This window comes from Rhinoraja longicauda, chromosome 23, assembly GCF_053455715.1.
Source record: "Rhinoraja longicauda isolate Sanriku21f chromosome 23, sRhiLon1.1, whole genome shotgun sequence".
In the NCBI taxonomy this organism is placed as follows: Eukaryota; Metazoa; Chordata; class Chondrichthyes; order Rajiformes; family Arhynchobatidae; genus Rhinoraja; species Rhinoraja longicauda.
Window position 1 is genome coordinate 120,691 of NC_135975.1, and position 15,419 is coordinate 136,109.

The window sequence follows — 15,419 nt, forward strand, 5'->3', positions numbered from 1 at the left end:
AAGATCCAAAACATACCACCTCATCTGTGAAACACGATGGTGGGGGTTTTATGGCCTGGGCATGTATGGCTGCTGAAGGTACTGGCTCACTTATCTTCATTGATGATACAACTGCTGATGGTAGTAGCATAATGAATTCTGAAGTGTACAGACACATCCTATCTGCTCAAGTTCAAACAAATGCCTCAAAAACTCATTGGTTCATTCTGCAGCAAGACAATGATTCCAAACTTCCAAACATACTGCTAAAGCAACAAGTAGTGTAAGAAAATAACTGCAGATGCTGGTACAAATCGAAGGTATTTATTCACAAAATGCTGGAGTAACTCAGCAGGTCAGGCAGCATCTCAGGAGAGAAGGAATGGGTGACGTTTTGGGTCGAGACCCTTCTTCAGACTGATGTCAGGGGGTGGGACAAAGGAAGGATATAGGTGGAAACAGGAAGACAGTGGGAGATCTGGGAAGGGGGAGAGGAAGAGAGGGACAGAGGATCTATCTAGAGTTGAAGTGAATGTTCATACCGCTGGGCTGCAAGCTGCCCAGGCAAAATATGAGATGCTGTTCCTCCAATTTCCGGTGGGCCTCACTATGGCACTGGAGGAGGCCCATGACAAAAAGGTCAGACTGGGAGTGGGAGGGGGAGTTGAAGTGCTCAGCCACCGGGAGATCAGGTTGGTTAAGGCGGACTGAGCGAAGGTGTTGAGCGAAGCGATCGCCGAGCCTGCGTTTGGTTTCGCCAATGTAAAGAAGTTGACATCTAGAGCAGCGGATGCAATAGATGAGGTTGGAGGAGGTGCAGGTAAACCTCTGTCTCATGTGGAAAGACTGTTTGGGTCCTTGGATGGAGTTGAGGGGGGAGGTAAAGGGACAGGTGTTGCATCTCCTGCGGTTGCAGGGGAAAATGCCCGGGGATGGGGTGGTTTGGGTTAGAAGGGACGAGTGAACCAGGGAGTTACGGAGTTAACGGTCTCTGCGGAACGCAGAAAGGGGAGGGGATTGGAAGATATGGCCAGTGGTGGGGTCCCGTTGTAGGTGACGGAAATGTTGGCGGATGATTTGTTGCATACGTTAGCTGGTGGGGTGGAAGGTGAGAACGAGGGGGATTCTGTCCTTGTTACGAATGGGGGGAGGGGGAGCAAGAGCGGAGCTGCGGGATGTAGAAGAGACCCTAGTGAGAGCCTCATCTATAATGGAAGAGGGGAAGCCCCGTTTTCTGAAGAATGAGGACATCTCTAATGCCCTAGTGTGAAACACGTCATCCCGGGCGCAGATGCGGCGTAGACGGAGGAATTGGGAGTAGGGGATAGACTTTTTGCAGGAGACCGGGTGGGAAGAAGTGTAGTCCAGATAGCTGTGCAAGTCAGTGGGTTTGTAGTAGATGTCAGTCACTATTCTGTCTCCTGTGATGGAGATGGTGAGGTCTAGAAACGGGAGGGAGATGTCGGAGATAGTCCAGGTATATTTAAGGGCAGGATGGAAATTGGAAGTGAAGTGTATGAAGTCAGTGAGTTCTGCATGGGTACAAGAGGTAGCACCAATGCAGTCGTCGATGTAGCAGAGGTAGAGTTCGGGGATGGGGCCGGTGTACGTCCGGAACAGGGATTGTGTGACGTACCCGACAAAGAGGCAGGCATAGCTAGGGCCCATGCGAGTGCCCATAGCTACACCTCGGGTAAAGCAACAAAGGAGTGTTTCAAAGGTATAAAATGGTCAATTATTGAGTGGCCAAGTCAATCACCTGATCTGAACCTAATTGAGCATGCCTTTTATATGCTGAAGAGAAAACTGAAGGGGACTATAGACAATAGACAATAGACAATAGGTGCAGGAGTAGGCCATTCAGCCCTTCGAGCCAGCACCGCCATTCAATGCGATCATGGCTGATCACTCTCAATCAGTACCCCGTTCCTGCCTTCTCCCCATACCCCCTCACTCCGCTATCCTTAAGAGCTCTATCCAGCTCTCTCTTGAAAGCATCCAACGAACTGGCCTCCACTGCCTTCTGAGGCAGAGAATTCCACACCTTCACCACTCTCTGACTGAAAACAAACTAGCCCCCAAAACAAACATAAGCTAAAGATGGCTGCAATACCGGCCTGGCAGAGCATCACCAGAGAAGACACCCAGCAACTGGGGATGTCCATGAATCGCAGACTTCAAGCATTCATTGCATGCAAAGGATCTGCAACAACATACTAAGCATGACTACTTTCATTTACATGACATTGCTGTGTCCCAAACATTATGGTGCCCTGAAATGGGGGGAACTATGTATAAACACTGCTGTAATTTCTACATGGTGAAACCAAAATGTATAAAAATGGCCTTTATTAAAATCTGACAATGTGCACTTTAACCACATGTGTTTTTTTCTATTACAGATCTCAAATTGTGGCGTACAGAGGCAAATAAATAAATGATGGGTCATTGTCCCAAACAGGTAGTTAGAATATGCACAGAACCTTTTTCCCCAGGGTGGAAATGTTAAAGATTAAAGCACATAACTTTAAGGTGAGAGGGACAAAGCTCGAAGAAGATGTGCAGGGCAAGTTTTGATAAAATTTGGGCTTGTTTTGTTTCAATAGACAATAGACAATAGGTGCAGGAGGAGGCCATTAGGCCCTTCGAGCCAGTACCGCCATTCAATGTGATCATTGCTGATCATTCTCAATCAGTACCCCGTTCCTGCCCTCTCGCCATACCCCCTGACTCCGCTATCCTTAAGAGCTCTATCTAGCTCTCTCTTGAATGCATTTAGAGAATTGGCCTCCACTGCCTTCTGAGGCACTACAAGTGTACCATATGAAGCATACCGTTGGGTTGCAACGCAGCTTGGTTTGAAAACAGTTTTGCCCAAGACAGTAAGAAATTGCGGAGTTGTTGGTGTAGCCCAGTCCATCAGGCAGACTAAACTTCTCACCCAGTTACTCTTTCGACCTTTTATGCTACCTTTGAAAAGCAGCCAACAAAATCACACTTATCCCATCCTGGACAGACCTTCGTCCTGCCCCCATCAGGCAGACGATTTGTAGCTTGAGAGCGCGCATCACCAGACTTAGGAACAGCTTCTTCCCCTCTGTTATCAGGCTTCTGAACGGTTCTTCCATAAGCTAGGGTACAGTCCGATTCACCTCTACCCTATTGCAGTCATTGGATTTTGTCTGTGGAACTGATGCGCTACTAATAGGGGTGCCACAGTGGGGCAGCAGGTAGAGTTGTTGTCTCACAGTGCCAGAGACCGGGTTAGATCATGACTACGGGTGCTGTCTGTTTGGAGTTTGTACGTTCTCCCTGTGACTACCTGGGTTTGCACCGAGTGTTCCGGTTTCTTCCCACTTTCCAAAGACGTGCAGGTTAGTAGGTTAATTGGCTTCTGTAAATTGCCCGTAGTGTGTAGGATACAAAAGTGGGATGACATAGAACTTGTGTGCAGGTGATCACTGGTCTGCATGGACTCTGTATCTTCCTCTTTGCTCTACCTATTGTACTTGAGTGTGACGTGATTGTGTTTATGTTTAGTATTATCTGATTTGATTGGATAACATGAACAACTTTTCACTGTTTCACACACAAGACAATAATAAACCTAAACTTAAGTTTCAAGGGGACAAAGTGTGGTGGGGGCCTGGAACGCGTTGCCAGGCAGGTATGAAAGGGGCATTTAAAAGGCTTTTAGACAGGCACGTGGATATGGAGGGAATGGAGGGATATGGATCATGAGCAGACAGAGGAGACTTGTTTAACTTGTCATCATGTTCAGCACAGACATTGTGGGTTGAAGGGCCTGTTCCTGTGCTGTACTGCTCCATGTTCTCTGCTTGTTCTATGCTCCTTGGTCTTCATGTCTTTCTCCACGGTAAAAACATCCACATGAAATAAATAACTGCAGTTGAATAATGTCCTAATTTCCTTACTTGGTACACAAAATCCTCTGTTTTAGAAGAAATCTAAGATATTTTAACATGCTTCTGAAATGTGCATAAATACACAAATAAAAATAAACTCAGGACGGAGCATGGGGGTTCAAAAATGAACAGAAGTAATGTACATGCGTCAAAGGTGCATTTGTCATTGGTAATGCTGTGTTTAGATCCCTTTTTACCTTCACTGTCCGACATGGCATGCTGGAAGTCGTCCATAATGAAGGCAATGTCACGGTCGTACGCACGGGTCCGTGATTCTTCCCTCATGTGTTGCTGCACCTCAGGCAGCGAGTGGCTTGAGCCAAACTGCTCCCTCGTATCGGCTGAGATTGGTGGCAGTGGACCTGCGGCTGCTCGGGCCATCCCCATGGGCTGTCCAACGGGGCTGAGAGGACTCTCTTCCTCTGAGTTCTGGGCCACGATGGGAATCCGCCCCCTACTGTGGCTAATGGGCAAACTGGATGGCTTTGTCCGGCCAGAAGGAGTGCTGTGTGTGAAGGCCATGTCTAATGGATCATTCTCCTGACCTTTTATCTGTAAAGATGGACTGGAAGCATCTCTTTTAAGTGACAAATCAAGTCCATAAATAGAAGGGGGCCTGGATCTTGATACACTCGTGTATGCCTTGTCAATCTCCTCATCTAAAGTCGATCGGATTGCTGTGCCGAGAAGCTTCTGCTGGTCACGAATGTTCTTCCTCAGTCCAAACGTTATGTCGTCCTGAATCAGTCTTGCCCTGGAACTGACGCCCGTCACTGACGGAGTGCTGCCCATGTAGCTAGTGTATTCTGCCTCTACATCTCGAGCTTCCTGAATCGGCAAAAACTTGGATATTTTGGGGTCTAGCAGCTGCTTTTTGTGCTTGCTCTGCTTCTGGTAAATGAAGGAAGGTGGGAGCTGCTTCGCTGCTTGTTTCTCCAGAGTAAGTCTGCTGATGCTGTACTTCTCAGCCTTTGCAAAGTGCCGGTAGCTGCTGTCTCCATGATGATACTGCGGGAGGCCAGAGAGATGTTCGAGACCCTCGGCACCTCTGCGGAACTCCTGCTTTATTTGTTGTTTCAAAAGTTTCAGCTCGTAAGGATCCTCCATGGAGTCCTCCTCTGCTTTCCCGTAGGAGTGTAACCGGGACTGTAACGTCCCCAAGAAATCCTTCACATCTCCGGCCCTGCGGGCCTCACTGGCACGAAGCAGACGCTCACTCTTCTCTACTTCTTTTTGTATGTTATGAAGGTTAAAGGCAGTAGTAAGAGAACTAGGTCCTTTGGTGAGTTCTCCAATGTCATCAATCAGAACGTAGCTCCTGGGTGAATGATGTTCTATGTCTGTGTAATAGGAATCTGCAGAAATGCCTGACATTGGACTGCTGGCCAAGGTTCGTCTTTCATCCAACCCGATTCTAAGGTCTAAATTGCTGTATTTACTGTTCAAATGAGGAACTGCATATGTGGTGTCTGTGGAAGTGGAGGCCATTAGAACAGGCTGATTATGGATCACCTCATAGTTTGTAGTTATCTTTGGTTCAAGTTCAACAAGGGCTGTCTGCCTGGGCTTCTGTTGTATCATCACCACTTGTGATGAATGTGGATAGGCTGTGGACTGGCCTTGAGAAGGAGGAGACTGTTGGTATGAGATGGTGGGGACAGTTTGATATGTAGGCTGCGTTTGATAGGGAGAAACCTGCTGATGGTATAACGCCTGCTGTTGGTACTGTGTTTGGGGCTGTGTGGGTGTGGAGGAGGAGTATTGGTATTGTGTATAGTGTGGAGTAGTTGCATACTGAGGTTGAGACTGGGTTTGGGAGGAGAGGAATTGATCATAGTCAGGCTGTGGAGCAGTTCTGGGCCTCTCCAGTCCATGCTGCCCATCCATTCTAATGTCCCTTATGTTGCTCACTTCACTGTCTGACATGTAATCCCTCTCCTCGGCCACACCCTGTAAATATGCTCGCTCCCTTTTCTCTCTCTCCTTCAGTAAAGCTTCTTTTCTTCGATTGATGCCCATTTCCAAATACCGTAACTTGGCATCAATTTCTTTCTCTTCTTCATCCAGCTCTGCCTGCTTTTTCCTGAGTTTGGAAGATTCTCTTTCCACCAGCTCCAGTTCCCTGTCTATGTCCTGCAGGATCTTAGCTCGGGCCATGGTGGTTGTCCTGCACACCCGCCTGCGGGAGGCCGAGCCCACGCTGGAGAAGGCGGCCGGGCTCACCGCCGCTCCAGCCTCCTCTGGAGGAGGGTTGGGAAGAGTCCGCTTCACTTTTTTCTGAGTACCCACTGGGGTGACACTTTGAGAACTTTTGGTCTGAAATTAGAGCAAATAATGGTGTTGTTAATTTAAAAAATCTAACATGAAACTACCACCTCCTTACCAATAACATTGTCACACATACCTCCTTTTGATGATGTAAAATTAACCATATTGTTAGCTCGTCTAACCCTTCACTGTGCTGCAGAATCATTTATTATTTAATAAACTGTGAAATAGCGTGAGTCCTTCAGTAGCTGTAAAAATGTTTGCTGGATCTCCATTAGCTATCGATTTAAGTGTCCCTGCTGTGGGCTTATTATCCGCCTTCTTGGCTGGTAGAATGTTCCGGAGCACTCACTCCCAGGCTGCAGTTCAAATAGTCACATCTTAAGATTGAAAGGTTGCTCAGGAACAAAATGTCTGATCATATTCTAAATAAAGAATAACAACCTAGCATGACCAAACTTATCATTTCCTACTGAAATACTTTGACTATTGTAGCATTACATAAAATTGGGAAAAGAAGGAATATATTTAATTAAGAACCCCTGAAGTGACAGTATAAAGTAGGCAGGCTGTGCTGTGGAATATTCATCTCCAGCGGCGTCATTGTGAATTAATTTGCCATTTTAGTGATCACTCCCTTCATTGGATTAACCACAAACAACGATTAACTACTTCTACAACCTCATCAATTCTAAGACTGTTAACAACTCCGATGCTTCTCAATTTTACTAAAGAGGCACAAAACCATTTAAGTGATTACTAATAATATTGTTTAAAAAAATTACAAATACTTACGTTAAATTTCTGCTGAAGATCAATAACATTCACAACACATGTATGTCATTAATATTATCATGTGGGCAATAACAGGTTGATCATACACAGCTCACCATCTCTAGTCCACAACACAGTGTTGACTCTGGCTTTTCATGGTTTAAATGTCCTGTTTACCCTCCCCTCGCATCAGAGGCTTGGGCTCCGTGCTGCCTCCACCTCAGCTGCCTCAGAGAGTCTGACACCTCCCTGATACTGCGTAATGGGAACCATTCCTCGCTGTGACTCATCGTAAAGCCACACCAATCGCACCATCGTGCACATTCCAAAATGAATAATTACTGAGCAGTTGCAAAAATAACCTTGTGCATCTAAATAATTCAAAGCTTCAGGCAGAGATGATGCATCTTACAAAGTGCCTCGAGGATAAGAAAATGTTTAAAGGCTTGATGATTATCCACAAAATAATGTGCTTAGTGAGATGGCATTGAAATTCCCATTCATAATCCCTCATTTTCATTCATCAATTCTTTTCATCCTCTCCAGGTCAATATAACCATTTAAATTTGCTAAAGACTATTTGTTGGCTTTGATTAAAAGTCGCAGTCATACAACAAGGAAACAGGTGCTTCAGCCTAACTTATCCATGCCAACCAAGATGCTCCATCTAAGCTAGTCCCATTTGCTGTCATTTGGCCCATGTCTCTCTAAACTTTACCTACCCATTTTATACACTTCTATAAGATCACCCCTCATCCAACTGCATTTTAAATATTATTATTGTACCTGCCTGAACTACCTGTTCCATATGGCCACCCTCAGTGAAAAAGCTGCCCCTCAGATTCTATTAAATCTTTCCCCCTCACATTAACTGCCAATTATTTGTGTCTTTTCATTTCTTTGTGCTCTTGATGGATGCAGTACACTATTGATGAATGAAATACAGGTACAATATATAACGTTGGTGCTATAATGGAAGTGATGAAGGTTGTCTCAGATTACAGCAGAATCAAGATGAATTGTGGAAGTGGCCCAAGGATTAGCAGCTGGAAGTTAACTCAACCAAGTGAGATGCTTTGCAGGTAAACCAGGGAAGACCTGCACAGTAAATGGCAAGACCTTCAGCCACAGAGAACCTCAGTCATGCAGGTATATAGTTCACCAATGGCCACACATGGTGGTGAGGAAGGCTTCTGGCCTGCTTTCCTTCATCAGGCATTGAGTACAGAGTTGGGGCATCATGTTACATCTGCAATTGTGGTGAAACCTTGCTCGCAGTACTGTGTGTTCTGATCAAGGAAGTGATTAAGCTGAAGAGTGTGCAGAAAATATCCATGGGGACTGGAGGGGAGAAGTTATCAGGGGAATATATGTTGAGGAAGGTTAGCTCACATGGGATCCAGGGAGAGCAAGCTGTATGGATAGAGAACTGGCTTTATGAAAGGAAGCAGAGGGTGATGGTGGAATGATATTTTTCAGACTGGAGGCCTGTGACTAATGGTGTGCCTTAGGGATTGGTGTTTGGCCCATTGCTGTGTATTATCTATATCAATGAATCACAGTCATAGAGTTATATGGCATAGAAACAGGCCCTTCGGCCCCACTGCCCAACACTGGCCAACATGTCCCAACTACACCAGTCCCACCTGCCTGCACTTGGTCCATATCCCTCCAAACTTGTCCTATCCGTGTACCTGTCTAACTGTTTCTTAAAGGTTGAGGTAGTCCCAGCCTCAACTACCTCATCTGGCAGCTCGTTCCATACACCCACCACCCTTTGTGTGAAAAAGTTACCCCTGAGATTCCTATTAAATCTTTTCTGCTTTACCTTAAACCCACGTCCTCTCGTCCTCAATTCGCCTACTCTGTGCAAGAGGCCTTGCACATCTACCCGAACTATTCCTCTCATGATTTTATACATTTCTACAAGATCACCCCTCATCCTCCTGCACTCCATGGAATTAAGTCCCAGCCTGCTCAACCTCTCCCTGTAGCTCAGACCCTCTAGTCCTGGCAACATCCTCGTAAATCTTCTCTGTATCCTTTTCAGCTTGACAACATCTTTCCTATAACATGGTGCCCAGAACTGAACACAGTACTCTAAATGCAGCCTCACCAACATCTTATACAACTGCAACATGACCTCCCAACTTTTATACTCAATACTGACTGATGAAGGCCAATGTACCAAAAGCCTTTTTGACTCCACCTTCAAGGAACCATGCACCTGCACACCTAGATCCCTCTGCTCTACAACACTACCCAGAGCCCCATCAATCACTGTGTAGATCCTGTCCATGTTAGACTTCCCAAAATGCAACACCTCACACTTCTCTGTATTAAATTCAATTAACCATTCCTCCGCCCACCTGGCAAATTAATCAAGATCCTGCAGCAATTTTTCCACAACCATCTACATTATCTGCAAAACCACTCACTTTTGTATCATCAGCAAACTTGTGAATCTTGCCATGCATTTTCTCATCCGAATCATTGATGTAGATGACAAACAGTAACGGGCCCAGCACCGAACCCTGAGGCACACCATTAGTCACAGGCCTCCAGTCTGAGAAGCAACCTTCCACCATCACTCTCTGCTTCCGTCCATGGAGCCACATTTCTATCCATTCAGCTATCACTCCTTGGATCCCATGCGATCTAACCTTCTGGATCTGCCTACCATGCGGAATCTTGTCGAATGCTTTGATGAAGTCCTTGTACACATCTACAGCTCTGCCCTCATCGACCTTTACGGTAACGTCTTCAAAAAACTCAATCAGATATGTGAGACACGACCTCCCACATACAAACCCATGCTGACTATCCCTAATCACCCCTTGTCCATCCAAATGCCTGTATAACCTGTCCCTCAGAACACTCTCCAGTAACTTACCAACTATAGATGATAAGGTCACTGGCCTATAGTTACCAGTATTTTCCTGGCAGCCCTTCTTTAGAGGCACAACATTTGCCACCCCCCAGTCTTCCGGCACCTCTCCTGTATTTAAAGATGATTCATAAATTTCAACCAGGGCTCCCGCAATGTCCTCTCTAGTTTCCCACAATGTGCTCGGATATATGTGATCAGCCCCTGGAGATTTATCTACCTTCATCCACGATAGTACCTTCAACACCTCTTCAACCATAACACTAACCTCTCAAGACACTTCCATTCACTGCCCCAAGTTCTTCCGTCTCGGTAAATACAGAGGAGAAAAACTAATTGAGGACCTTGTCCATCTCCTGTGACTCCACACAGAGGTGACCTTTTTGATACCTGAAGGGTCCCACTCTATCTCTTGTTACCCCTTTCCCCCTTATGTATTTATAAAATCTCTTCGGATTGTCCTTAATGCTGTCTGCCAGAGCTATCACCTGGCCCCTTTTTGCCCTTCAGATTTCCTTTTTTTGTTTACTCCTTAGTTCCCCAAATTCCTCCAAGGATGCACTTGATCCCAGCTGCCTATACTTGTCCCATGTATCCTTCTTATTCTTATTCTTGAATCGGATGAGATTGTACAAGGTACAGGTTGTGCCTCCCAAGAAAGGGAGTTTGTGGAGTGCCTCCGAGATGGATTCTTAGAGCAGCTTGTACTGGAGTCTGCCAGGGAGAAGGCAATTCAGGATTTAGTGTTGTGTAATGAACCGGATTTGATAAGGGAACTCAAGGTTAAAAAGCCATGAGGAGGTAGTGACCATAATATGATAAGTTTTAATCTACAATTTGAGAAGGAGAAGGGAACATCGGAAGTGTCAGTATTATAGTTGAGCAAAGGGGAGTATGGAGGCATGAGGGAGGAGCTGGCCAAAATTGACTGGAAAGAGACCCTAGCAGGGATGTCAGTGGAACAACAATGGCAGGTATTTCTGGGAATAATGCAGAAGGTGCAGGATCAGTTCATTCCAAAGAGGAAGAAAGATTCTAAGGGGAGTAAGAGGCAATCGTGGCTGACAAGGGAAGTCAAGGACAGTATAAAAATAAAAGAGAAGTACTGTATAACATAGCAAAGATGAGCAGGAAGCCAGAGGATTGGGAAACTTTTAAAGAGCCACAGAATAAAATTTAAAAAGGAATACCGGGAGAAAAGATGAGGTACGAGGGTAAGCTAGCCAAGAATATGAAGGAGGATAATAAAAGCTTCCATACGTATGTGAAGAGGAAAAAAATAGTTAAGACAAATGTGGGTTCCTTGAAGACAGAAACAGGTGAATTTATTATGGGGAACAAGGAAATGTCAGACGAGTTGAACAGGTACTTTGGATCTGTCTTCTCTAATGAAGATACAAACAATCTCCCAGATGTTCTGGTGGCCAGAGGACCTAGGGTGGTAGAGGAACTGAAGGAAATTCACATTAGGCAGGAAATGGAATGGTGTTGGGTAGACTGATGGGACTGAAGGCCGATAAATCCCCAGGGCCTAATGGTCTGCATCCCAGGGTACTTAAGGAGGTGGCTCTAGAAATCGTGGACGCATTGGTGATCATTTTCCAATGCTCTATAGATTCAGAATCAGTTCCTGTGGATTGGAGGGTAGCTAATGTTGTCCCACTTTTTAAGAATGGAAGGAGAGAGAAAGCAGGGAATTATAGACCAGTTAGTCTGACATCAGTAGTGGGGAAGATGCTGGAGTCAATTATAAAAGATGAAATAGTGGCACGTTTGGATAGCAGTAACAGGATCGGTCCGAGTCAGCATGGATTTATGATAGGCAACTCATGCTTGACTAATCTTCTGGGCTTTTTTGAGGATGTATCTAGGAAAATGGACAAGGGAAAGCCAGTGGATGTAGTGTACCTGGACTTTCAGAAAGCCTTTGATAAGGTCCCACATAGATTAGTGGCCAAAATTAGAGGTCATGGTATTGGGGGTAGGGTACTGACATGGATAGAAAACAGGAAACAAAGAGTAGGGATTAACGGGTCCCTTTCAGAATGGCAGGCAACGACTAGTGGGGTACCGCAAGGCTCGATGCTGGGACTGCAGTTATTTACAATATACATTAATGATTTAGATGAAGGGATTAAAAGTAACATTAGCAAATTTGCAGATGACACAAAGCTGGGTGGCAGTGTGAACTGTGAGGAGGATGCTCTGAGGATGCAGGGTGACTTGGACAGGTTGTGTGAGTGGGCAGATGTATGACAGATGCAGTTTAATGTGGATAAATGTGAGGTTATCCACTTTGGTGGCAAGAACAGGAAGGCAGATTATTATCTGAATGGTGTCAAGTTAGGAAAATGGGAAATACAACGAGATCTGGGTGTCTTTGTGCATCAGTCACTGAATGTAAACATGTAGGTACAGCAGGCAGTGGAGAAAGCTAATGGCATGTTGGCCTTCATAACAAAAGGAGTTGAGTATAGGAGCAAAGAGGTTCTTCTGCAGTTGTACAGAGCCCTCATGAGACCACACCTGGAGTATTGTGTGCAGTTTTGGTCACCAAATTTGAGGAAGGGCATTCTTGCTATTGAGGGAGTGCAGCGTAGGTTTACTAGGTTAATTCCTGGGATGGCGGGGCTGTCATATGTTGAATGAATGGAGCGACTGGGCTTGTATACACTGGAATTTAGAAGGATGAGAGGGGATTTTATTGAAACCTAAGATTATTAAGGGTAGACACAAAATGCTGGAGTAACTCAGTGGGTCAGGCAACATCTCAGGAGAGAAGGAATGGGTGACGTTTTGGGTCGAGACCTTTCTTCAGATTATTAAGGGATTGGACATGCTAGAGGCAGGAAACATGTTCCCGATGTTGGGGGAGTCCAGAACCAGGGGCCACAGTTTAAGAATAAGGGGTGGGCCATTTAGAATGGAGATGAGAAAACACTTTTTCACCCAGAGATGTGAATCTGTGGAATTCTCTGCCTCAGAAGGCAGTGGAGGCCAATTCTCTGGATGCTTTCATGAGAGAGTTATATAGAGCTCTTTAAGATAGCGGAGTTAAGGGATATGGGGAGAAGGCAGGAACGGGGTACTGATTGTGAATGATCAGCCATGATCACAGTGAATGGCGGTGCTGGCTCGAAGGGCCGAATGGCCTCCTCATGCACCTATTGTCTATTGTATGATTCGTAAGTTTGCAGATGACACTAAATTGGGAAATATCATAGATAGTGAAGACAGTTATCAAAAATTACAGCAGCATCTTGATCAGGTGGGCAGGGGGGCTGAGAAATGGTTAATGGCGTTTAATGCAGATAAGTGTGAGGTGCTGCATTTTGTGAAATCAAACCAGGGTCAGGAACTTCACAGTGAATGGCAGAAATCTGAGGAGTGTTATAAAGCAAAAGGAACTCGCAGTACAGGAGTACCCTGAAAGTGGTGTCACTGGGAGATAAGGTTTTCATGAAGGTACATTGGGCTTTATCAGTCCGAATTGAATGTAGAAGTTGGGATGTTATGCTACAGTTGCACAGCATGTTGGTGAGGCCACATTGCGAGCATTGTCTTCAGTTTTGGTCATCCTACTATTGGAAGGATGTCATTATGCAGGAAAGAGTGCAGAGAACATTTATGAGGATGTTGCCAAGATCTTGAGGGCCTGAGCTAAATGGAGAGGTTAGGAAGGCTACGGTTTTATTTATGGAACACAGGAGGCTGAGGGGTAATTTTATGGGGTAAAATCAAGAGGATAAAAGATTGGGTGAATGCACAGTCATTAACCCAGAGTAGTGGAATCAAGAATCAGAGGTTGTAGGTTTAAGGTCATGCAGTCATAGAGTAATACAGTGTGGAAAAAGGCCTTTCGGCCCTTGCCCACATCGGCCAACATGTTCCAACTACGCTAGTCCCACCTGCCCACATTTGGTCCACATCGCTTCAAACCTGTCCTTTCCATGCGTGAGAGAGGAACATTTAACAAGAACCAGAAGGGCAACTTTTTCAATTATAATATGGAACGAGCTGCCCTAGGTGGTATTGGGGCAGGTATTATAACAACATATGGACAGGTGCATGGATAGGAAAGGATTAGAGGGATATGGGCCAAATGCAGGTCTTGTGTAGATGGGTACCTTGGTTGGCGTGGGCAGGTTGGGCCGAGGGTCCTGTTCCTGTGTTGTATAACTCCATCTCTCTAATTTAATTTTAAATTAAACCATGTCTGTTTTGAAATAAATGAGACAAAAAATATTTTCTTTTAGTAGTTGTCAGATGGTAAAAGAATGAGTCCCCTGTGGTAACTGGTGGAATTAACATAAATAGATCATGAAATCTAATTGGATTAAGCAGGTATCTATTAGGTATCAATATGCCATTAGATAGATCACATTATGCATACTGCATGAAACTTTTATTATATATATGTTTCAAATAATAATTCACAGTGACGAGCAAAAAGAACACACTTGCCAAACTCTGGTACTTACAGAATCTGATTTGGAATCTGTTTCTGACATTAGGAAAGTAGCAAGAGTTAAAAAGATCCAGGCTAAGAATATGATGTACACTCTGAACCGCTCCCTGCCAGAAATTATTATTTCTTTAAACATAACATAGATTGTAAACGTAGCATATACGGTAGTCAGTAATAAGCAGGCATGGCTCAAGGACAAGCAGATGGGATTAAGTGAATCCTTGGAGAGCAGAGGGATCATAAATCCATGTTCCAGTAGAATTAGGCCATTCTACTCTGCATTCAATCATGGCTGATCTATCTCTCCCTCTCAACCCCATTCTCCTGCCTTCTTCCCATAACCACTGACACCCACACTAATCAAGAACCTGTCAATCTTCGTCATAAAAATATCCATTGGCTAGGCCTCCCCCGACCATATGTGGCAATGAATTCCACAGATTCACCAGCCTCTGACTAAAGAAATTCCTCCTCATCTCCTTTCTAAAGATGCATTCTTTTATTCTGAGGCTATAGTCTCTGGTTCTAGACTCTCCCACTAGTGGAAACATCCTCTCCACATTCACTCTATTTAGGCCTTTCACTATTGGTAAGTTTCAATGAGGTCCCCCCTCATCCTTCTAAACTCCAGTGAGTACAGGCCCAGTGCCGACAAACGCTCATCATATGTTAACTCAATCATTCCTGGAATCTTTCTTGTAAACCTCCTCTGGACCCTTTCCCGAGTCAGCACATCCTTCCTCAGTGTGGGGCCCATATCTGAGTGATGCAGATGCAGGAATATTGTACAGAAGAGATGAAAGGGGAGATGAGATAGCCGTGTGGGTTTGATTCCACATCCAATAGATGTGTGGATTGTGTGGATCAACTGAATCATCCTATCAACAACTAGAGAGCGGTCCTGAGTTATTATCTACCTCATTGAAGATCCTCAGACTATATTTAGTGTGACTTTATCTTGCACTAAACGTTATTAAAATAGAAACATAGAAAATAGGTGCAGGAGGAGGCCATTTGGCCCTTCGAGCCAGCACCGCCATTCATTGTGATCATGGCTGATCATCTACAATCAGTAACCCGTGCCTGCCTTCTCCCCATATCCCTTAATTCTGCTAAC

The 15,419-nt window shown here is 45.0% G+C and overlaps 1 protein-coding gene across 9 annotated transcripts in view; it reads right to left on the minus strand.

The window, feature by feature from the left end:
* Positions 1-15,419, minus strand: part of LOC144604761 (protein piccolo-like) — a 180,617-nt gene that overhangs the window by 85,872 nt on the left and 79,326 nt on the right. For all 9 annotated transcript variants that reach the window (XR_013548776.1, XM_078419394.1, XM_078419396.1 and 6 more), the window contains exon 7: positions 4,103-6,221. Coding sequence is in view for 8 of the 9 variants with exons in the window: in XM_078419394.1 (XP_078275520.1) it covers positions 4,103-6,221 (2,119 nt within the window). In the remaining variant the exon portion in view is untranslated. The remainder of the gene's footprint in view (positions 1-4,102; positions 6,222-15,419) is intronic.